General features: G+C 42.7%; 1 protein-coding gene across 1 annotated transcript in view; it reads left to right on the top strand.

Annotated features, from left to right (window-relative positions):
* The first annotated feature begins 1,441 nt into the window (after window positions 1–1,441).
* The window catches only part of FHL2 (four and a half LIM domains 2), an 81,043-nt gene continuing 57,126 nt past the window's right edge, over window positions 1,442–25,358 (top strand). The window contains exon 1 of the mRNA XM_049856980.1: window positions 1,442–1,739. Within this exon, the coding sequence (XP_049712937.1) occupies window positions 1,707–1,739 (33 nt within the window). The 5' untranslated portion in view covers window positions 1,442–1,706. The remainder of the gene's footprint in view (window positions 1,740–25,358) is intronic.

The raw sequence follows: 25,358 nt of genomic DNA on the forward strand, positions 1-25,358 counted from the left end.
GAGCAGCCACAATTCACCCAGTCGTAGCCCCGTTTTCACATCCGGTGCATATCCTCTCAGGGAATGTGAGCGGACGTACGTGTGTGTAGTAACTTAACATACCTGCACCATTTTTCTCTTCAAGTGAACCGTGCTTTTTGTTATCAATATATCATACGAATTATTCCTATGGCATTAAATATTCTCTCAGGACATCTCTACAGGCTGCACAGTATCTCATTGTATGTTCGCACTGTAACTCATTTAATGAATCCTTCGTTGTTAGCCGTTCAGGTTGTTTTCAATTTTTTCCAGTTATAAAAAAGAACTGCACGAAATATCCTTGTAGCTATAACTTTGTCCATCTTCACAATTCTTTTCTTCCAGCAAATTCCCAGCATGGAATCACTGTGTCGACACATACAGCTAGTGCCAAAGAGTCCTCCGGAGAAGTCAAACTCATGTGATTCCCACCCCCCAGCCCCCCACACCCCAACGCCTGCCTTGGATGAAATGCCTTTTCTGCATACTCAGAAATAAGAAATCTAAGGGTGAATCAAGAGCTATCGCACCCCCAGATTAGTCTTCTCCCTCCTCTTCCAGCGTGTGGTTAAACGAGGCTCTAGTAAGATGTCTCTGTTTTAGTTCTATAGAGAAATTATTTGCACCTCGAGAATTATGCATGAGCAGAGAGGATCAGGAGGGAACTTTCTTTAAACGTCTTCTACTCAGTAGCTTCCTACATATTCAACATTTACTATCTGGATCCTTGGTCTTCCCTAGAATTCTTTTCACCCAAGTAAATGTCTCCTGAAGCCAGGGAGAGAGTGAGCACTCCTTTCATGAGGTGGTGCTAAAAATTCTCACCATGGGATCTCCCAAAATGCCAGCTGGCATTGAGCTGATTCCAACTCATGGCAACTCCATGTGTGTCAGACCAGAACTGTGCTCCACAGAGTTCTCAACGGCTATTTTTCAGAAGCAGATCACCAGGTCTCTTTTCTGAGGCACCTCTGGGTGGACTGGAACCTCCAACCCTTTCTGTTAGCAGCCTCTCATGTTAACCGTTTGCACCACCAGGGTCTCTAAAGTGCATGTCGGGATAATGTTTCCAAGACCACAGAGATCCTGTGCAGCCTGAGAGAAATATACTTCCACTCCTGTGCCTTAAAATGCAGTCACCTACTTAAACTTTCACTTAAAGCACAATAAAAATTATTATTAAAAAAAAACACACACACACACAAAAAACACAGTCACCTACAGCCGTTTAGTTTTTGACCTGCCCTTTGCCCTTCAAAGCCATTAATCTGATGAGCACACAGTCATGAGTCCACCTGCCAGCCTGTTGTAAGCTCTGTTGCGTGTCTGATAAAACGAGATCCTTTGCTGGCAATTATTGCTGCCCCTTCACTCAGCGCTGCTCTTTTGACAGTTGGGATATTTTCAAGGGCTGAGATGTCCTTGAAGTAAGTGCTCCAAATGGGAAACTGGCAGCCCCTTTCTGTCTGGGGACTGAGGCTCCTTTAATTTGGATACCTTAAAAGGCCTGCAGAACAGAGGGGCTGGGTTCTTATCTCCTATGGATGGCTCTTTCTCTGGAGGTGCCTTATTTATAGCCCCGTTGGCATGAGCAAGCCCAGCTGGCCAGCAGCTACACACACCACAGTTGGGATAATTCAATAAAGAGGTCAGCCCTGCGCTGTTGCTGTCCCCACTGTTCAGGCATGAGAACAGAAGACAGGGCCACGCCACAGCAGGTAAGGGCCGCTCTTTTCATCTTCTGCCTTTTTCTCTCCATTGCCTTCTTTGCTTGCCTGTGTCTGCAGCAAGGCTTAGACACCAGCTGTGTAATCCGAGGGCTTCCTGCCGTGTGGGGAATGAGTGTCCCACTCCTGGGAAAGAGCTCTCGGGCACTGTGGACTTCCCAGACCCAGAGCAGAGACACAGACATCACTGCAGTTGGGCTCACGGGTGGTGTCGCCACCAATAACAAATCTCCTTTGTAGGCTGTGGGGAAAGAGCTTCCCCTCACAAAGCTACCCTGGTGCCCGCTTGCATATCAAGTACAAGGAAAAGCTGTGGTCATCTCTCCCTCTATCAGCAGGCAGCAGGCCTTTAAACTGAGTTTTGAACACTGGGAAACTTCTTTAAAAGGGGGAAGAAAAAATAATAATAAAATAAACATTGGAGGGGGAAAAAAAACCACAGCGCACTTGAGCTTTTTCTCCATGACAGAATTTCCGGATGGCCTGGGGTGAAAAGGCAAATTACTGATGAATCTGGTTACACACTGGGAAAGAATGTTTATACAGAATGACTTGCTATTTTATGGTTCAAAAGTACAAATAGCTGTTGCTCGCTTTAAAAGGAAATGTATTAATATTTTACTAATTGCCGGAGCAGGATAGACACTAAAATGCACGTAGGGTAATGCTCTAACCAATTGCACAATCATGTCAATAAGGACAGAATAACATATACGATGACATGTATACAATCATTCTTCTAGCCAGGCTCCATGCAAGACACTTTATGAAGTCCAATCTAAAAAGAAAAGAAATTGTCACTCAATATTTCGTTGTTTTGGTTTTTTTTTTTTACTAATTCTGAGGTCAAAAGATAGTATTAATATCTGCCTTACAGGCTAATGCTCTTTTATTGGGTATTTTCTATATATGGGTTTGTCGTTGTTATTGTTTTATGTCTTGAGGAATGTTATTTGAATTTTATTTTATTGCGTGGCTTTATAACAACAAAATTTGCTGGAAAAAGTTCTATTACATTTTCAAGATGCTGCCTATTTTACAAAGTTTTTGTTTTTAACTGAATAGCTAAGTATACCACTCAAATGATTACGTTTTGGGAACTTTTTGAAAAATTAAGGAAATATTTTAATGCATAACTGCCATGAAAGTTGCATATTTTCCCATGCAGCGTTCCCTGAGTGCTGCTGGCTCACCCACAGCCTTGCCTGTCTTCGAGCACATTTTCCACTGACAGACTTCCTCATCCTGGATAATGCTTCCAGAGCTTTCCATAAATTGCAGATCTCAGAGGTCAGGCCAAGACGGTCTCCCCAGTGTATTTCCACAGTACGTAGCACAGGGACCTACAGACTTTCTCCTGGTCCGCAGAATATTTAACATTTAATGCATGGCCCAGAGGCAGCAACTTAAAATCATCCCCTTTCCACCAACCCAAAAACCTGTTGCCATTGAGTTGATTCCAACTCATAGCAACCCTATAGGATAGAGTTAAACTGCCCTATAGGGTTTCCAAGGAGCGGCTGGTGGGTTTGAGCTGCTGACCTTTGGGTTAGCGGCTGAGCTCTTAACCACTAAATGACAAGAGCTTGGCTGCTAACCGAAAGGTCAATATACTTAAAGAAATATATATACACATATGAGTGCATGTTCATGGATCATTGGGTTATTCAGTGATCTCTTTTTGTCCAATTTATGTTCTTACATAAATTTATGTTTTACTGTCTACTCAAAATGTAATTCTTTGAAAATTGATTTTCTCTATATGACATTAGGGAAACCCTGGGGGCATAGTGGTTAAGTGCCACAGCGCTAACCAAGAGGTCAGCCATTCGAATCCACCAGGCGCTCCTTGGAAACTCAATGGGGCAGTTCTACTCTGTCCTATAGGGTCGCTATGAGTCAGAATCGAATCGATGGCAGTGGGTTTATATGACATTAGGTCCTTGAGTGGCTCAAAGGGTTTGCCCTCAATTGCTGACCTGAAGGTTGTGGGTTCAAATCCACCCAGCAGTGCTGCAGAAGAAAGTCCTGGCAATCTGCTGCCCTAAAGAGTATAACCAAGAAAACTCCATGGATCAGTTCTACTGTATAACTCAAGGGGCCGCCATGAGTCTAAATCGACTTGATGACAATAGTCGAGTTTTGGGTTTATGGCTTATATAACATTATGACTTATTCAGTTAGCCAGAATATTAAAATATTTCATAATAGTTGGATAAAATAGGAGTAAAAAAGCATAAACTGAGCATTTAGATAAATAATTTTTATAAAAATATAGAAACTGGTTTCAAAATATCAGTTTGAAAGAAATCTGATGATTTCTACACTATTAATGGTACCTGCCAAATTAAAAAAAAAAAATTTTTTTTTTTTCACCAAATAGCGAAAAACTCGACCATCTTGTGTTTTGATCTGTATGCCCCCATCTTAGTTTTGTAGTGCTCCTATAACAGAAATATCACAAGGGGATGCCTTTGTCAAACAGAAGTTTATCCTCTCACAGCCTAGGGGGCTGGAAGTCCAAATTCAGGATGCCAGCTCTAGGGGAAGGCTCTCTCTCTCTGTCGCTTCTGGGGGAAGGTCCTTGTCATTAATCTTCCCCAGCTGAGGAGCTTCTCAGCACAGGAACCTCAGGTGCAAAGGACGTGCTCTGCTTTCAGCTCTGCTTTCTTGGCAGTATGAGGTGCCCCTGTCTCTCTGATGCTTCCCTATTTTATATCTTAAAAGAGATTGATTCAAAATACAACCGAATCTTGTAGATTGAGTCCTGCCTCATTAATATAACTGTCTCTAATCCTACTTCATTAACATCATAGAAGTAGGATTTACAACACATAGGAAAATCACATCAGATGACAAAATGGTGGACAATCACACCATACTGGGAATTATGGCCTAGCTAAACTGACACACATTTTTGGGGGACACAGTTCAATCCCCCCCAAAAGTTGGTTTTACTGATTCTTTTTTCATTACAATTGATTTGTCAGCATTTAATCACTTAATCTCCAATATACGGAAATCTGAATTAAAAACAGAAAGAAACTGTCTTAATTTCCTAGTGCGGCTGTAACACAAGTACCACAGTGTGTGGCTTTTAAGAACATAAATTTATTTTCCCACAGTTCTGGAGGCTGAAAGTCCAAATCAGGGTCTCAGATGTTCTATTCCTTCCTTGTAGGTAGTCGCAGCATTCCTTGGTACCTTGGCTTATAGACAATCCTAGCATGGCATCTGCCTTCATGGGTATGTGTCTGTATGTGTGTATGTGTATGTATGTGTGTGTGCACATGTGTGTATGTGGTGTGTGTTTGTGTGTGTATGTATGTGTGTTTGTGTGTGTATGTATGTATGTGTGTGTGTGTGCGCTCGTGTGTGTGCGTGCACTCGTGTGTGTCTAATCTGCTCTTTTTACAAATCAGAGCACTTAAATTTAGACCTCACCCCCCCGCCCACTTGGTATGAACTAATGTGAACATAAGAAAACCCTACTTCCAGATAGGATTACATTCACAGATATAAGGATTTAGGATTCCAACAGATATTCTGGGGGCACACAATTTAACCCAAATCATAAATTCTGAGCAATTTGAGATTTGCCATTTGATAGTTACCAGTTGATAAATGCCATTATGGTTTTTTAAAGTATAAATTTACGAAAATAAAATCAATCTTAACTTTGAGTGAATTTTCACAGCTTGGGGCTTCATTTGCATTTATTTTTTTATTTCATTTTGCTTTAGGTGAAAGTTTACGGCTCAAGCTAATTTCTCACTCAAAAACTCATATGCATTGTTTTGTGACATTGGTTACAATCCCCACAACATGACAGTATGCTCCCGCTTTCCACTTCGAGTTCCCTGTGTCCATTTGTCCAGTTCCTGTCCTTTCCTGATGTCTCGTCTTGTTTTTGGGCAGAAGTTGCCCACTTGGTCTTGTGTATTTGATTGAACTAAGTTTTTTATTTGATTGAACTAAGAAACGCGTTTCTCACGTGTGTTATTGTTTTTTAGGCATGTCAAAATCTTTGTATGAAAAGTCAGCTTCAGGAGTGGTTTCAGTTCTGAGTTAGTAGGGTGTCCAGGGACCATAGTCTCAGAGGTTCCTCCAATCTCTGTCAGACTAATAAATCTGATCTTTTTTTGTGAATTTGAATTTTGTTCTACATTTTTCTCCCATTCTGTCTGGAACCCTCTATTGTGATCCCTGTCAGAGCAGTCGGTGGTGGTAGCCGGGCACCATCTAGTTCTTCTGGGCTCAGGCTGGTGCAGGCTGTGGTTCATGTGGTCCTTTAGTCCTTTGCACTAATATTTTCCTTGTGTCTTTGGTTTTCTTCATTCTCCTTTGCTCTGTACAGATGGGACCAATAAAAGTATCTTAGGTTGCTGCTCACGAGCTTTTAAGACCCTAGATGCTACTTACTAAGGTGGGATATAGGTCATTTCTTTATGAATTATGTGATGCCAATTGACCTAGATGTCCAGTCTCCAGGTCCCTGCCCCAGCAACTCCGTCCCTCAAAGTGTTTGGATATGTCTGGGAAACTTCTATGCCTTTGCCTTGGTCAAGTTGTGCTGACTTCATCTATATTGTGTGTTGTCTTTCCCTTCACCACAGTTGACATTTGTCTACTATCTCGCTAGTGATTTCCTTTTCCCTTCCCTCCCCATTCATTTGCATTGAAAAGATAAATTTTAAGTGGGGAGATGAGGAATAATAATTTATTTTAACAGAAGACTTTTGTTACAGTTAAAAATACTGAAAAATTAAACTGAAGTAAAACTATATCAAACCAACAAGATGTAAAACATAAAAAAAGTGTGTTTTATTAAGGAGGAGAGTGTAATTAGCTATTAAGGGGGAAGCATAAGAATTTCATTTTGGTGTTTTAAGAAATGAGGCTTCTTTAGCTCACTAGGACATGTCTGATTAGTATAAAGGAGGTTAACCCTACCAGCTGCCACTGAGTCAGTTCTAACTCATGACAACCCCCTATGTGTCAAATGTAGAACTCTTCCACAGGGTTTTGAATGGCTGATTTTTTGGAAGTAGATCGCCAGGGCACCTCTGAGTAGACTTCTTCAAAGGCACCTCTGGGTGGACTCAAACCTCCAACCTTTTGGTTAACAGTTAACCATTTGTACCACCCAGGACTCCATAAAGGAGGTTAATGGTATCTTGTTGTTAAAACAGCTGCAAGAATCAGCTATTTCCATGTTTTATGTGAATGCGGTCATCGTGCTTTCTGTGGGCCCAGCCCTTGGCTGAGAAATCTCGGCAAATTTCAAAGTGTAATTCCATGGCTTAATATGAATACAAAATAGAAAAATAAGTGACAATGATTATTCTACTTCTCTCCAATCACATCCTTTGTAAGAGGATAAAATGGATAGTATTGCTAAAAACAATCAAAACACAAGGAAATGAAAACAGAATTTATTGAAGCAGTTATTCTATATCGATGTAGGAAGACCATTCTGGTTCTAAAAACAAAAAACAAACAAAAAAAAGTAGGCTAGTTACCATAAACCCTTAAAGAGAAGAGGAAGGAACAGGAGAGAAAACCGACCATTGAGGTGATTGACTGAACCATGCCCCCCACCTTACTGAGATCAGCCAGCATCAGGTTACCCGGGGTCTCTGGCTTGGCCAGCTCCTCTCCCATTCATTTGCACAAATCTTTAGGTGTTGTTTTGTTTTTTCTTAGTGAATACAAGTTTCCACAGTGACAAGGTGCTTAGCAGCTATTGAGTTAGCATTAGAAAAATGACTCCAGAAAGCCTGGCTATTTACATATTTGTAGCTATGAGACTCCGTGACATTAAGTTTAAGGGGGCACACAGTCTTTTTCATTAAACCACGGGGTAATGGGTTTGTTATTGACTACGTTCTTTTAGCCAAAAAAATGAGTTAACAATGCTGCAAAGTAGATTAGCAGTTTGGGGTGAAAAACAAGTTAACAAAGCTTAACTGCAAGATTAGCACTTTAAAAAAAAAAATTTTTTTTTTTTTTTTTTTAGGGACAGGTTTTTTGGAAAAAAACTATTGGCACTAGTTTTTTTTTTTTTTTTCCATGGGTAAGACAAACCCTTTGAAATCAAAGTAAAATGTCTCTTTTTTATCTTATTTCACAATATAAAGGCACAGAGGGCTATATGACAGCATGATACATAATTAAAACTGAGAAACGGTGCAGCTGGTGTTCAAAAGTAGAGACCGGTTAAATAAATTGTGTGATATAGCCACAGTATATCAAAAACACAGCTTGTGTAGACTTTTTAGGTTTTAAAAACCAGAATACAAAATGTCTTCATAATATGAGCTTAACTGTTTATGTTCTATTTATGTACATAGAAAAAATCCTGGGAAAATATATAAAAGTGTTGTTTCTGGGGATAAGATTAGCAGTAATTTTTATATATTTAGCTACATTTTTAGAAATGTACTAAATTTTCTACGCAGACACTAATGATGGGACGTTTCTCATCATAAAAATTCTATGCAGATACGAGGCGTCGTAATTATTACTGTCAAGTACAAAAACTGTAAGTAACCCATCAGGATGGTCAGCCTCTGAATAAAAATGGTATCTAAAATGTATTGAAGGGTCGCTATACCCAGGAGCTATGCGCTGACTCCTTTAACACCCACAGCAGCCCTCCAAACCCCATGCTGTTAATTCTGACTCATGACAACCCCATGTGTCTCGCAGAGTATAAGGGCTCCATAGGATTTTCTTGGCTGTAATTTAGGGAAGTGTAACCGAACGCCATTCGGGTTCTTGTCCTGTCTTATTAACCGATTGAAATAAGACGGACTCTGATTGCAAGGGAAACAGAAAGTGGCAAGTTTATTGTCTGCGCATACAAGGAGCGCCCAGGGTCTAGTGACCTTAAGGCCACGTGCTCGCTGACTAAGGGGGCTGGGGGGCTTTTTGTTTCCAATGGCATCGGAGGTTGGGTTTGGAACCGGGAACTTTCTGCCCTTAGCCCTCCCATGCCCATATTTGGGGGTCTGGGGGGGGAGGTCAGTTGAAGGATGTGATTTCTTCAATCTGTGTGTGCTTCAAAGTGTAACTCAGGCAAGACAGCGGACTGAGCCACTTACCTGCTGCGACTTCCTGAAAATTGTTGCTCAAAACAAGCTTGTGGTTAGCAAGACAAAGAAAGGGGGGGAGGGGTGTTGACCGGGGTTTTCATTATGGCTGAGCAGCCTCTTTCAGAAGCAAATCGCCAGGACTGTCTTCTGCAGCAACACTGCGTGGGTTCGAACCGCCAACCTGTTGATTAGCAGCTGATTGGAAACTGCTTTACCACCCAGGGGCCTAGGTATTATTACTATTATTCCTATTTTCAGATAAGGAAATGTCTTGGACCAGTGTTATCCATTGCCTGAGATCAACAGTAATTAAAGATATGGTCTCTTTTCTTTCAAGAACTGTATGTCTAGTTGGCATTAGATTTGAATAACAGAAGAGCGATTTAAATTTATATTCAATGGAAAGAATGATTTGAATGGCATATATATATATTTTATATATATATATATATATATATATGTTTTAAGAATTGAGGGTAAGGGAAGGAAGTGCATAGAAGGAGAGGTGGAACCTGAAGGAAATGTGGAATTACGAAAAGTGGAGACGAGAGAACATTACCGTTGCTGAAGAAGGTGAACAATATGCAGACAAAAATAGACATGATCCATTTTGCCAGGGCAAGGTTGTGTCCCAAAGGTACAAAAAGATATGCTACGTGGGTTGAGGCAGAGACAAAGGCTACTTTGTCTGAAAACTAACATTTTTGTACAGGAGCCCTGGTGGCACTAACTGAAAGGTCAGCAGTTTGAAACCACCAGCCACTCCGAGGGAGTAAGATGTGGCAGTCTGCTTCAGTAAGGATTTACGGCCTTGGAAACCCTACGGGGCAGGTCTACTCTGTCCTGCAGGGTCACTGTGAATGAGAATTGACTCCATGGCAAGGGTTAACATTTGTAATGTTAATTATCTGCTGATACAAAGTGATGTGTGAAAAGCTAAAAACAAACAAAAAGCCTTCTCTGTAGAGAATCTGAATTGGAACTAAGTTGAATTCCAAATTTAAAATAAAATAAAGCTCTCTGAATAATAGTAGCTAGCTTACCCCTTGCCTGGTGCTGCTGGGAGGGCTGTACACACACACTCAACTGAGCCTCGCAGCAGGTCTGAGAGGAGTGTTCATAGTTTCCTCATTTATGTATGAGGACATCGAGGCCCTGAGCAGTAAAAAGACACAGAACTAGTAGGTGGGGATGTCAGGATTTGAACCCAGGTGCCAGCACCAACAGGAATCTGACCAGAAACTGTTGGAAAAGTATCCAACATGGAGAAAGCACCTTAGCTGAAAAATGAACGAGGGCTTTCAACCTACCCTTTATTTCTTTTAAAATTCTCCGTTTAGTTCCAGCAACTTCTCAAGAGCAAGGAAGAGTATTGTTTTAATCATCCCCTAATAGCTTGCACAGTGCCTTGCACACAGCAGCTACCTAATAAACATTTGCCCGAACTAAACTATTGGCTGGAGTCCCTGGGTGGTGCAAACGTTTAAGCACTTGGATGCTAACTAAAAAGCTGGAGGTTCGAGTCCACCCAGAGGTGCCTTAAAAGAAAGGCCTGGTGATCTACATCTGAAAAACTGGCCATCGAAAACTCTATGGAGCACAGTTCTACTCTGACACACATGAGGTTACCGTGAGTCAGAGTCAACAACAATTGGTTAAACTATTGGGTAAAGGCATTTAATTCAGGCTTAAGAATTCTATGAGTGTTAAGATCCAAAGGAAGAGGAGCCAAAAGATATCCTCATTGGCTAATACTTTTCCCTTCTGCAATACTGGTGTCAAAGGAGAGAATCTGGTACTTGGTTAGGAGTGAAAGAAAAGGAGTTTTATTGAGGAATAACACAGCTCGAACTGGGCAGGCTAAGTGAAAATACAAAGCCCTCTACATTTCAAGGGAGAGAGGGCTCTATATAGACAGAGAACAAAGGAAAGGTAGCAAGTAATGGTTGATAAGATTAGCTTCAGCTTGAAGTCCTTTGAAAAATGTTAAGGTCAGCGCCTTGGCTAGGAAGGAGTTACCACGACCTAGGTGAGTGGTGCCAGCTGGTTCATTTATACATGATTGTAGCCTGTTATACCTGATTATAGTCATGAACACATTTTTTTCCAGGAACAAATTGTTTACATCTTGACACATTCTTCCCAAATGGTTTACATCCTGACCTTCTGTTTCCTGAGAACGCGTGTGGCTGTATCATCAGTCTGGACACGAATGCCTCCAGTTTAAAATTTTTCTGTTTACACTGGCTTGGAAAAAGCCTTGATGCTTGCTCTCAACCCTTTAATACACAGCACAGTGGTACATAATAAAATAACGATCATACCCAAAGGAAAATATAAATGAAAAATAAGAGGCTGAATTCTCCCTGTTGAAAATAAGAGGCGCTCCGCATCATTTCCTTCCTTGTTGTGAGTCAACTTTTGACTCATATAGACCCGATGTGATAGAGTAAAACTGCCTGGCAAGGTTTTCTTGGCTGTAATCTTTGTGTGTGTGTGTGTGCTTTAAGTGAAAGTTTACAAATCAAGTCAATCTGTCATACAAAGATTTATACACACCTTGCTATGTACTCCTAGTTGCTCTCCCCCAATGAGACAGCATACTCCTCTCTACCCTGTATTTCCGTGTCCATTCAGCCAGCTCCTGTCCCCCTCTGCCTTCTGTCTCCTTCTTGGCTGTAATCTTTATGGAAGCAGATGACCAGGCCTTTCTCAGGTAGCTGGGTGGGTTTGAACCTCCAACTGTTGCCCTAAATTTTTTCTTTGTCTTTTTGAAAAGTATGTAAATCAAGAATGTTTCCTCAAGGACCTGGGAGCCATCTCTTTTGAAATGTGATCTTCAAAGAAGATCAAGCCCCTACCTCCTAGCCATCTCAAACAAAACCAAACCCACTGCTGTTGAGTGGATTCTGACTCATAGTGACCCTATAGGACAGAGTAGAACTGTCTCATGGGGTTTCGAAGGAGCACCTGATGGATTTGAACAGCCGACCTTTGGTTAGCAGCCATAGCTCTTCACTACCATGCCACCAGGGTTTCCTAGCCACCTCAGGTGGCTCCTAATTGCAGCCTTGCGCTGGGGGTGGGAGAAGAGGATGGTGATGTTGAGTAAAGTCCAAAGTAAAGGCACTTTCTGAATTCTGTCGACTTCCTCTTTGAAACTCTGTCTAATTTTGTCCAGAATCTCTTAGTTTATTAAATGACATTTTGTTTTGCTAAAATATAATTTAGGACACATGAAAGTAAATGAAAGGGAACAGTCTACTTTCTTCAAAGCCCAGCTTTAATCCCACTGAATTGCAGATTGAAGGCCAAATGTCATGCCCTTCCAATCCCTATAAAAAAAAAAAACAAAAACAGGTCAGTAAGACTTTCAAATCAGTATCATCCAGTGAAAAATAGCAAGGCAGGTGATCCATAAACAAAGCTAAGAGATTCTGAAAGTGTGTGAAGTAGTGGCTAAGTGCTACAGCTGCTAACCAAAAGGTCGGCAGTTCGAATCCAGGCGCTCCTCGGAAACTCTATGGGGCAGTTCTACTCTGTCCTACAGGGTCGCTATGAGTCGGAATCGACTCGATGGCACTGGGTTTGGTTTGGTTTTTGTTTTGTGAAACAAACTTCTTTCAGGCACCTCTCTCTACTAACTTCTATAAAAACGGCAAAAATCTCGGGAGCAGGTGCCAATTTGTTGGCACTCAAATAAACCAGCATGGCGACCATCCAAGTGAGGGAAGAAATATTCACATCCTCAATCCCAGGTCTACAAATAATCTCAGATGGAAAAACTCTGCAAGTGGCAAAGGAGTGTGGGGTGAGGATCTCTAGTTAAAACACGGTTGTCAACAAGGCAGAAGGTATGGAAATTCAGCAGCACATTCCACATCATTTAAATAATGAAGCCTGGATAGAAGAATTGATAAACCCCTCAGCTATTATCAAGCAGGAACAGCAAATCTTCTCCAGTCCGACTGTTGATTAGCTCTGGCGGGACCCCGGACTATTTCTACTTTTGTAGACAGCCCACACTGCTTCCTGGGAAGCATCAGCACACCTCTGCCAGGCTCGGGTGGGAGCAGCCAGGGAGCTCTGGAGGCCAGTGAGAGTTCCATTTAACTCCCAGTCACTTTTTTAAAAATGCATTATCATATTTGTAACTTCAACTAGGCCATGTCTTTCTCCAGCTCAAAACTCTCCAATGGCTTCCCAAACCAAAATAAAATCCCAACTCTAACCATGACACAAAGAACTACATAATGCAGGCCCCAGGAACCTGACCTCATCTTCTTTCTGCCCCATCCTTCTATGGGCTCCACTCACACTGCTGCTCCCCAACTCTTCTAAGCACTGCCCTGTTCCAGGGCCTTTGCACTTGCTAGTGCCTCTACGCTTTAGGCTTTGCTCGAAGATAAGCACATACTTCATTCCCTCCTTCATTCACATCACATGTGAAAGCCACTCCTGAACACCCTGTCTAAAGTCACACTCTGTCACTCTTTACCCTGATTTACTTTCTTTAAAATACTTATCTCTCTAACACACACCCACATCTGCAAACTTACGTGTATATATACGTATAAACCAGACTAAACCCATTGCCCTTGAGTCAATTCCGATTCACAGTGACCCTATAGGATAAAATAGAACTGCCCCCAAGGATCAGCTGGTGGATTCGAACTGCCGACCTTTTGGTTAGCAGCCATAGCTCTTAACCACTATGCCACCAGGTTTTCCAGGAGCATTACAGCATCTTCAAATCTCTCTCCAACTGATTCCCCTGCCTTCCTCTTTCGTGTGAGGATCCTTGTGATTACATTGGGTTTCCCCTGAAATTCAGGATAATCTCATCTTGAGATCCTTACCTGAATCACATATGCAAAATCCTTTCTGCCACATAAGGAACACACACATTCCAGAGAGTAGGATGAGGACATCTTTGGGGACGATTCATCTGCCTGAGGAGCCCTGGGGAGGCAAAACATTGGCAGTTTGAACCCACCGGCAGCTCCTTGGAAACCCTATGAGGCAGTTCTACTCTGTCTAACAGGGTTACTATGAGTCGGGATCAACTTGTTGGCAACAGGTAACAGGTAATCTGTCTGCCACAGTTACTAACAGGTAGGACTGGGATTTGAACCCATTATACTCTTGTACTGCACAGGTAAGCATTTGGGGTTTAGTAAATCCTTTTCCCCTTTGTTGTAATGAAGGGAGGATAAAAAGATCTGGAGTCCAGATTTTGGCTTTTTACATGACATTTAACAGGACACATCATCCCCTTCTGCCCTATCTATCTGCAATATAGGATGTTAAGAATTCACAATTAACTTTAAAAATAGTTTCTTCTAACACCAAGGTCACACGATAACTATGAGCCCGAGACAGAAAGGGCCACATGAACCAGAGACTTACATCATCCTGAAACCAGAAGAACTAGATGGTGCCCGGCCACAACCGATGACTGCCCTGACAGGGAACACAACAGAGAATTCCTGAGGGAGCAGGAGAACAGTGGGATGCAGACCCCAAATTCTCATAAAAAGACCAGACTTAATGGTCTGACTGAGACTAGAAGAATCCCGGTGGTCATGGTCCCCAAACCTGTTGGCCCAGGACAGGAACCATTCCCGAAGACTACTCATCAGACATGGAAGGGACTGGACAATGGGCTGGAGAGAGATGCTGATGAAGAGTGAGCTACTTGTTATCAGGTGGACACTTGAGACTGTATTGGCATCTCCTGTCTGGAGGGGAGATGGGAGGGTAGAGAGGGTTAGAAACTGGCAAAACAGTCACAAAAGGAGAGACTGGAAGAAGGGAGCGGGCTGACTCATTAGGGGGAGAGTAAATGGGAGTATGGAGTAAGGTGTATATAAGCTTATATGTGACAGACTGACTTGATTTGTAAACTTTCACTTAAAGCACAATAAAAATTATTTAAAAAAAAATAGTTTCTTCTTATCAAGGTAAGTTTCAAAATCACCAGCCTTACCCCATCCCAAAACATATTGTTGACTTTTAAGAAACCATAGACATTCCATAAAGTAGGTTGCAAAATGGAAATGAGAGACTTGCCTGGAGAAAGGCCACGCCACGCCTCCAGTCTGGAGACAGGTGCTCTGTGAGGCAAGGGAGCAGCCAAGGACAGGCTTGGAACCAGGATGCTCCAGGTAAAATGAGTAGGTGAGGGAGAGGCTTGAGCACCTGAGAGGCTCCAGGGACAACCCGGGGTGATCTAGCACAGGAGGCCTCCAATGAGGCACAGAGGGCCCAGCAACACAGGTACCTGGGGAGGGAAAAGGGCCCAGGCCACGGGCCATGGCAGACAGAGGCTGCGGAAATGACTAAACTCTAGGAACCGGCCCAGCAAGGCAGCACCAGTGTCTGATGCACAAGCAGCAAAGTGACAGGCAAACTAGGTCATGGGTCAGGTCACAGGTGGTTTGTCAGCAGGGGACCGTGATCAGCGTGCCTCAGGCTCATAACGTCAACCTTTCACAGGCTGGAAAGAGTCCGACGTCAGATCCAAAGCCCAGAAAACAAGATAGCTAAGGACGGAGCTCTAACCCATGAGTGAGGTAAGGGGCAGAAGCCTTATTTGGGGCACAGAAGAAGCTGGCTAATGGGGAGAGCATAACGTTGGGGATGGGGTGGAGCTCAGGAGGGTAAATATCCAAAGCTTAGCGAGGTCCTTGGCTCCCAAATCTGTGGCAGTGGAACTATGTCCATACTTAACTTTGGGTGGCATGGAACTGCCTGAATGCGCGTGCGCGCGTACACACACACACACACACACCCCTCCACCTGCTTCAGGATACCTCAGGAGCTTCCAGGGCTGAAGGCCTCAGTTTCCCCAGGTGGGAAGGATTGAGTAAAACCCTCAACAGGCTCCCAAATGAAAGAAATGTGTTGTGACAGTGAGTTTTAGGAACAGGAGTACTCACCTGGTACCCAGGCACATTATTTTGACCCTTACCTTAATGTGTGTATCACAGTGTTAGAAACTACAGGTGAATAAACACATGCACTGTATTTTTTTGTGGCAAAGCAATAACAGTAAAGTACCTTGTGTGCTGCAGATATACTTCTCTCAATTATCTATACTCAGTGTGACCACAGAATCTATGGTCCAAACTGGAACACTGTTGAGAGTGCGAGAAAGAGCTTTTAACAAGTATGCAGGGTCAACAGGTAGAAACCAGGACCATCCTAAGTACCTCTACTGGGTCTAAGCTTGGGGCCAAAGCTTCTTAAGCAGCATCAAGGTCTCGGGGTGGAGCTACCTTAGCTGTAAACATAATGGGTTAGAAGGAATTATTCAACCCTCATAAACTGACCTACAACCTTAAACATTTTTATTCCTCTTAAGTGGAAAATAAGAAATACAGACGTTTCCTATAAGCCAGGTAAGTAATATGACTCCCTTACCCCGGTCTCCATTTTAAAGTCAGATGTGTTTCTCCAGTAAACTGTCCACATTCGAAGGTGCAGGCCCCACCTAGCAGCAACCTTTTCTTTTGTGGCATTTTCCTAAATCTGGGAACTTCTCTTCTGTCTGCTCCCTCAGGCTTCACAAGAATTTCTCCCTTGACTAAATTTCCTCTTAAGTTTTTCGGGTTGTGAGTCAAAGCCGATTGGTGAGCTGTAAAGTTCGTTGAGTGGGTTGAAACCAGCTTAACTGTAACAATAAAATAAAATAGACTCGAATAGAAAAAACATATGATAAAAAGTAACACGTAGTAGGAATAATAGTTCATGAAAATATTTTTCCAGCTTTCCATGTGGGTTTTTGTGAAGTGATGGTGATGTAATGATGGATTTCCCAATGTGGTTTGCCGTCCAAAAAGTCAAAAACTTTCTGCTGTAAGCCATATTTTCTGGTTTCTTTTTTCCCTTCGCCCGAATATCCTTGCAATGCCAAGGGTAGCTCACTCACTCCAAGGCGCCCTTCTCAGGTATCCTTCTCTGCTCTGTAAATGGTTTAGTTCGATCCTTTCGGTTGATAGCCAGTGGAATGGCTTCCTGTTTGATCAGTTGAGTCTTCATCCAAAAAGGAAAAGAAGCGAAAGGGTCATGTGAGAAGAGATACCTGAGAAGTTTGAAAGCCGCTTGGTTGATCATTAGCAACTCCACACCTTTTCTTCAGGGTCTGCGCCTCAAGCACTATTTGTGCCTAAGTACAGAAGTCTAGAATTTTTGCTTGCCTGTGTTCTAATGGTTTTCCTTCTGGCCTCCAAAATAAGTGAAAAATGTCGCAGCCCAGGGGCCTGGCCACTTTTCCATTGTTCCAGGGCTCTTCAGTGAGCACCACTGGGGATTCCAGCCTCTTCCTGTAATTTAGGAGAAGATGCTAGAAGGTGGGGGTGGTTAACTGGTTGCACCCACATCAAAGGCTGCCTCCCCTGACTAGCTGGTGGGAAGGATTAAGACAGGACCCTGGGGCAGAGCAAAGGAGGGACCCTAGGCAGGAAGTCTGGAAGAAAAGAGTACAAACTGCAAAGGTGTATTAACTGATAGACACGCTGTTCCCGTTCTTTACCTTGAGTTTTTCGTTCTGGTTTTGGTTCCTTTTGACCTCAGTTGTGGACCTCTCTTGATTAAAGTAACTTAAATACAATTGATTTATACATCAAAAATGAATACTGACTTTTTTTTGGTGGGGCTAGAGCTGATAGTCCAAAGAGAGAAGTACATGCCTTTCAAAACGTCTGATACCGTTTCCCTTCCCTCTTCTTTATGTGAGTACCGGTACCAGTCCGGTGGATTCCCACCCATAGCAACCCCATGCACGGCAGAGTAGAACTGTGCTCCATTGCATTTTCAATAGTTCATTTTTGAGAAGTAGGTCACCAGGGCTCTTTTTAGAGGCACTTTTTTCTGAGTAGACATGACCCTCCAGCCTTTCAGTTAACAGCCCATAGACTCCTTTTCTTGTGAGTAGAGAGCCTATTTTTCCAAGAGCCCAGAGCACTTTGACAAATGCAAATAGTAAGACACTGCATCCCAGGCTGAAAGGCAGCCTCCGCTGAAGAAATAGTGTGCCATTATACGGCAAAAGAGGAAGCAAATGCCTTTTCCCAGAAAGGCAATTGAATAAACGTTCTTCCTACTACAGAAATGCAATAGATTCATCAGTGATTATGACTTAAAAAAAAAGAAAGGCATTGTCATCTACTAACTAAAAATACTGCTGGAAGTAAAAATATGTCCCTGATACTGTGTCAGAGATTTCATGGAGGTCCCAAGCAAGTACTTTCTATTTTTGTAACTCGGTCTCTTCTCTAAAATGCTTATTGTTAGAGCTTATTAAATTGGCTTTTGAAATCTTCAAGTTGCTTCCAAAGAACTGTGAATATTGAACTACAATTTCCAATCATTGGCAAAGCTGCACTTTGGCGTCGTCGGAGGGGTTACTTGCTCCGTTAACATTTCACACTGCCTGGGTATCGCCAACTGCCTTCATTCTGGAGTCAAATAAGGAATCCCCATTCCTCTGGGGGTCAAAGGCGAGCAAGGGGGAGGGAAGAGCCGCCCCCCAGGGCCCTGGTACCACGTACCACTGCCTGAGTCAGACCCAATGCAAATACTCTCAACTTGTTTTCCACTTTAGTCATCAAACTACTGGCCTCTGCTTGATCCCCATGTGACCTGGGCTCCAAAAAAGGGCAGGAAGCAAGAGAGAAAATTAGCATCCATATATATATATATATATATATATATAAATTGGGCTTTAAGTGAAAGTTTACAATTCATCAGTTTCTCATACAAAAACTTATAAACACATTGTTGTGTGACCCTAGTTGCTCTCCCTACAATGTGACAGCACACTCCTTCTCTGCAACATGTATTTCCCGTGTCCATTCAACAAGCTCCTGTCCTCCTCTGCCTTCTCATTTCACCTCCAGACAGGAGCTGCCCACATAGTCTCATGTGTCTGCTTGAGCTAAGAAGCACACTCCTCACTGGTATCATTTTATGTCTTATAATCCAGTCTAATCTTTGTCTGAAAAGTTGGCTTCAGGAGTGGTTTTAGTTCTGGGCTAACAGATAGTCCAGGGGCCATGACCTCTGGTGTCCTTCCAGTCTCACTCAGACCATTAAGTCTGTCTTTTTACTAGAATTTGAGGTCTGCATCCCACTGTTCTCCCGTTCCACCAAGGATTCTCTGTTGTGTTCCCTGTCAGGGCAGTCATTGGTGGTAGCTGGGCACCATCTAGTTCTTCCAGTCTCAGGCTGATGGAGTTTCTGGTTTATGTGGCCGTTTCTGCCTCTTGAGCTCATATTTTCCTTGTATCTTTGGTGTTCTTCATTCCTGCATCCTTATATTGTTAATTGAAGCCTGTACTCAGTTTCCTAATTTTCCAGTTTTCAATAGACACAGTGGCTATTGAATAAAAAAAAGTCAAAATGAAAAACAGTTGTTCTGCAATGATTCTGGAGTCTTGGCCAAAGCAACTCACAGCATAACTGATCCAATTGTTCTGGCCTTTTCTCAATCAATCAAATAAAAAAGACATAAAAATCAACATAAAGATGTAATTTGGTGCCAGTTAGTATTCATTTTCATTGAGATTTCATTCATTTGGGGCATTTTGTAGGAAACCCTGGTGGCGTAGTGGTTGAGTGCTATAGCTGTTAACCAAAAGGCCGGCAGTTCGAATCCTCCACGCACTCCTTGGAAACTCTATGGTGCAGTTCTACTCTGTCCTATAGGGGTGCTATGAGTTGGAATTAACTCGACGGCACTGGGTGTTAGGGGCATTTTGTGTTCAAAGATAAGTCACATCTGTCAGAATAAAAAATTGGCAGAATATTGATTTTAATAGCCCTAATGAGCCCTGATGGCATACTGGTTAAAAGCTCAGCTGCTAATCAAAATATGGGCAGTTCAAATCCACCGCCACTCCTTGGAAACCCTACAAGGCAGTTCTGCTCTGTTCTATAGGGTCGCTATGAGTCGGAGTCAACTCTATGACAACGGGTTTGGGTTTTTTTTTTTTTTTTTTTAACATTTCTGAAAGGAGTCCTGGTGGTGAAGCGGGTAAGCATGTGGCTGCTAGCCAAAAGATCAGCAGTTCAAACCCACTAGCTGCTCTGTGAAAGAAAGATGTCGCAGTCTGCTTCTGTAGACTCCAGCCTTGGAAACCCTATGGGGCAGTTCTGTTCTGTTCTACTGAAGTCTGTAAATCGGAATCAACTCAATGGCAACAGGTTTTAATATTCTAAGTGGCTTATGTTTTGGTTTGTAGTTTATGTCTCACCTATCGCTATAATCCTACAATTAAAAAAAAATAAGCCATAAGAAAAATATAAATTAAAAAAAGAAAATGTCCTTGCTTTTAACCTATTAGTCCCATCACAATTTTGCTTCTTTAGTAGCTTTACCACCTGCACTTCGGTTTCAAATGAGTCCATCCTCCACCACAAACTTGCTGCTATTTCCTGACCTCAAAGGCAACTGCTGTTTATCCAAGCCGGAAGGCTGTGGTCATCTTAGACCTACCTCTCAATAATCCCTTCAGATTTTACGTCTTCACCCAAAACCAAACCAAACCCATGCCGTCAAGTCGATTCCGACTCATAGTCGACCCTATAGGACAGAGTAGAACTGCCCCATAGAGTTTCCAAGGAGCGCCTGGTGGATTTGAACTGCCAACCCTTTGGTTCTCAGCCGTAGCACTTAACCACTACACCACCAGGGTTTACATCTTTAGAACATCTTAAATCAGATGCCCTCTCTCCACCCTGCTATTACTGCCCTTACTCATAACCCCACCCTCCATCCCCAACTTTTAACAGTACCAGTGTGGTGGCCTCCTGTCCTAGGTTAGGCTCTCTGGAAACAGAGCCTGAAATCTGTTAAGGAAGCATCGTTAGTAAGGAAGAGGAGAAAATGAGGCAGAGAACGGGAAGAAGCTAAGCAAGGGTGCAGTTTCTGGTAAAGTCCCTGCCTCAGCTTGATATGTCAGGCGATCTCTGGGCTATAGATTGTGCCTCAGGTTTGTCCTGATCTGAGGAAGGGAGCTGGATATCACACTCCCACACCAGTCAGTCATTGGCTACGGATACACAGGATACCCCAGGATAAGGAGTGAAGCAGCTCGAGCAACCCACAGGCAGTCCACACAGAAACAGCCTAAGTGTTTGCAAAAAAAAAAAAAAAAGATCTGGTTGGAGCACCCTACACCTCCACACTGAGCCCCCAGTCTTTCTTTACCCCCTTAAATTTGATTTCTGTATTTCAGTCAGATTCATTCACCTAAAATTAAGAACTGGCGTGTACTCCCCTACTTAAACGCTTCCAGTGGCTGCCCATCTCCTAGACGTGCTCTGTGGAACAGGCTTCCTTCCCACCCTCAAAAAGTATTAGAATTATACATGCAGAGGGAGTCTGTGTTCAAACACTATATCCTCTCCTGAAGATTCACAGGACGCACTGGCACATTAAAGGCTCTGAAAAGTACTGTATTAAAAAAAAAAAAAAAAACCTGTTAACTTTGCTTAGCCTAGGATTTACCAGATTATCTGACCTTAACCTAGCCTGTTTGTATGTATGTGTCTTGTGTGCAGTATCTCTCATGCCTTACCCAGACCTGATTGGAAAATGCTGGCCTGTAGGACAAAGGTCAAGCTCCTTAGCATGGTACATAAAGTTCTCCATGACCTGGTCCCCGCCTCCCTCTCTAACCTCATCTCCAGCTCCAACTATTCTGAACTGCGTGCCAAACCCTTACACAAACCTTGAGACTTCATAGGGGCCTCTGTACCCTGTTCATGCTGTCCAACTGGCTGCCTCTTACTCATCTGCAAAGGCTCAGGCCAGATGTTATATCATCCAGAGAGTTTTCCTAGGATCTCCATGTGCTCTGTGTTCCCATTGCTTTCGACACATACACTTTCCATATCCTAACCCTTACCAGATCTTACCAGAATTTCATCTTTACTCAGCTGGCTCCTTTCCTTCTGGTCACATTGGACTTTAAGCTTTGGGAGGGATGGGCTGAGCTTCATTCATCTTGGTGAAATTGTGAGGAGTTAGTAAACATGAATCACCTAGCAAATAGCAAGTTCCTGCTCAATAGATCTTAGTTTCCTCCTGTCTACACCAGCCAATCCAGTCGGTGTGAGAAGGATGTCATATGAACTTTTCCTGTCAAAATAGCCCTAAGTTCCAGGATCATTCAGAAATTCTTGGTTAAAAGATTAGGATTCTGGATAAATTGGAAAAATGGATTCTACAAAACCAGAGATAAGATTTATTAAGCTGTGCTTGAAAAGAATTAATGAGAAAGAAATGTCGTATATTATACTTTGTTTTCTTTAAATGTTTGTTCTAAATTTGACATCAGTGATCTTTTGATAATACTTTTTCTAAAGTTATACTTTGTTTTAAATTTTATGTTACATTTAAAATTTTTAAATTAAATGATAATGAATAGGAGATTATGCTAATGTCCTTCAATTTTGTCTGACAGTGAGTGTCAGTCTGCCTTAATTTTGGGTTCAGTTCTTTTGACTGAAATTAGAATGAATGAATCTAACTATCAAAGGAGATGACTGTAATGTGTGTTGGTTCATATTACCACCCTTTAAATTTCATGAGGACTCAGTAAACAAGCCAAAGGAGCAGGGACAAAATGGCGGGCGTGGGAAGCAAATGGTTAAGTGAAACTTGAGACTCAAATAAAAACCTCCAGTGTACTGTTTCCGTGGCATCTTGCCTTTCTGCCCGCCTCAAAATTTTTATGAAGATATCTTAAAGTGTCCTTAAAGACACAGACAAGTTAAACAAAATGCTGGTAGAAAGAAGGCACAGTTGCCAGTAACACCTCAGGTCAATTTAAGGCAGTGTGTAGCTTACTAAGGAGTCCTGAGTAGTGCAAATGGTTAAGCACTCAGCTATTAACCAAAAAGTTGATGGTTCAAATCTACCCAGAGGTGCCTCGGAAGAAAGACTTGGTGATCCACTTCTGAAAGACCAAACCCACCATAAAACATGGCCATTGAAAATTCTGTGGAGTGCAATTCTCCTCTGAACACCCGGGGCCGCCATGAGTCAGAGTAGACTGTGGGGCAACTGGTTAGTTTTATTGGGTAGCTTTCTGAAATAACCAAGCACACTCCCATCACTCAGCTTATGTAAATACTCACTACATGGCTGCTGCCCTGTGTTCGGCTTTACAGCGCTGTTTGTTTCAATTTCACTGCTCCTCACTTATATCTTGCAGCATTTTTTCCACTCATGCGGACCCCTCTGGTTGCCAACACCATAGAAACACAAGCCGATACAGGAAGGTATGCGTACCACATACTTCACTCTGGTCGCTTGTGCCAAGAAATCCTGCATGTCTGAGGAAAATAGGCTGAAGTGTTGGCTTTGGACACCACCATCACCTAGGAGCCTAAAATATAACACGTGTCCCAGAGATTAACAGTCAAAATACACTTTAAGAGGCATTGCCCTAATAAATCTGCTAGCGAGTAGCTTACCGACACTAAGAGTAACATCTACTGAGTAGCTAGGACTACCAGAAACGCTCAATTAATATAGTCTGTGGCTTTTGACACAGAAGTACACAGACTAACGTTCAGTTTAACCCTCTCCTCCCCATCATCTCCCAGGAGACCAGCCAACGACCCTCCAGAAGCAGAGAAGAGAAAACAATTCATTTTGCAGCTATTCGGGGTTATTTGTGTTATCAGGGCATATATCTTGTTATTGTCAGGACCATGAAAGAGGCAGACAGACTTGGCTTCTAAAAGGTGAACTTGTTGCCAGTAAAGCTATCCAGGGTTTAAGACTTCCCAGGTCTTCCTCCAGCTGGCGATCTGCCTCTCTGGCCTCACCCAGATTCCATTTCAGAGACACAACTGTCGTGCTGTCCCTCCTCCTGCTCTAAACCTGACTTTGGTTTTGACAGAGCTTTAGCAAATTGCTCTCCTATGTCCCTGAGCTTGGTGTGACCGCTGAACTCTGAGGTCCCACCTTTCAATCAGGGCTTCAAACAGGTTTGTTCTGGTTCATACTCCTACTGAGAATTTGCATTTCCACCCCAAATATACTAACTCAGAATCTACATTTTAACCATCTATTATACAAGATCAAAAGGGCAACATTTGCCCAAAAGGAAAGATGAGAAGGCTGGAAGGGTTATAAATTCAGGGCGAAAGGAAACAGGGAACCTAGGACAGAAATGGGGGAGGCAGGCACATTGTGGGGGGTGCCACCAATGTCATGGAACACTGTGTGTACAAACTATTGAATGGGAAACTGATTTGCTACGTAACCTTTCAGCTGTCGTTGCTGTTGTTAGGTGCCTTCAAGTAGATTCCAACTCATATTGACCCTACGTACAACAGAAACGAAACACTGTCTGGTCCCGCACCTCTCCTCATAATCATTGCCATGTTTAAGTCCATTGTTGCAACCACTGTGTCAATCCATCTTGTTGAAGGTCTTCCTCTCTTTTGCTGACCGTCTGCTTTACCAATCATGATGTCCTTCTCCAGGGACTGGTCCTGATAACATGTCCAAAGTACAAGAAACAAAGTCTCACCATCCTCACTTCTAAGGAGAATTCTGGCTGTATTTCTTCCAAGACAGAGTTGTTTGTTCTTCTGGCAGTCCATGGTATATTCAACATTCTTTGCCAACACCATAATTCAAAGGTGTCAATACTTCTTTAGTCTTCCTTATTCATTGTCCAGCTTTCTCACGCAAGCTTTCACCTAATACACGATTTAAAAAAATTTTTTTTAAATCTGCGTTTTAACAACGTCCCCAGGTAATTCTTATGTATAATAATTCTTGAGAACCACTGCTCTACTAGTGGTTCTCAGAAGTAGTCTCTGAACAGCAGTATTAGCATTGCCTGGGAACTTGTTAGAAATGCAAGTTCTTACCAGGGGTTCGAACCAGTTCAAAGTTCTGCTTTCAACTCCGCAGATCCTGCTTCCAGCTCTGCCTGTGTAGGTCGCCATCTTTGGGTTCCCACCCCAGCCTGGTAACCTGGCTGGAACTCCAGGTATTCCTGATCCCCTGGAATGTCCCTTCATTCTGATTAACTTGGCCACAGGCACTCGTGGTAGGAACCCAGGCATGAGTTGGCTTGTTCTCCTGGCAGATACACTTGGGGAAGGTTCCCAGGCGCTAACTGTAGCTTTGTGAGCAGGTTTCATGGAAAAGTCCAGCCACGTGCTTTTTCATCCGGTTTCACTACAGGCAGCTCTGAGACTCCAGAGAAGTCAAGAGTGAGCCCTACATGATTCTAGCATCCAGTATGGGTCTTATATAACCTCTCTGCCTCCTCTTTCTGGTACAAAGATCATAGATAGGCATTTGAACAATATCACTTTCTTTAAAACATATCGTAAATAGGATTCACTATAAAACAAACAAAATGGTAGCTTTTATTAGTCCTAAGTATACTTATGGAGCCCTGGTGGTGCAGTGGTTAAGAGCTAGGCTGTTAACCAAAAGTCAGTAGTTCAAATCCACCAGCTGCTCCTTGGAAAC

Source organism: Elephas maximus, chromosome 17, assembly GCF_024166365.1.
Source record: "Elephas maximus indicus isolate mEleMax1 chromosome 17, mEleMax1 primary haplotype, whole genome shotgun sequence".
Classification (NCBI taxonomy): Eukaryota; Metazoa; Chordata; class Mammalia; order Proboscidea; family Elephantidae; genus Elephas; species Elephas maximus.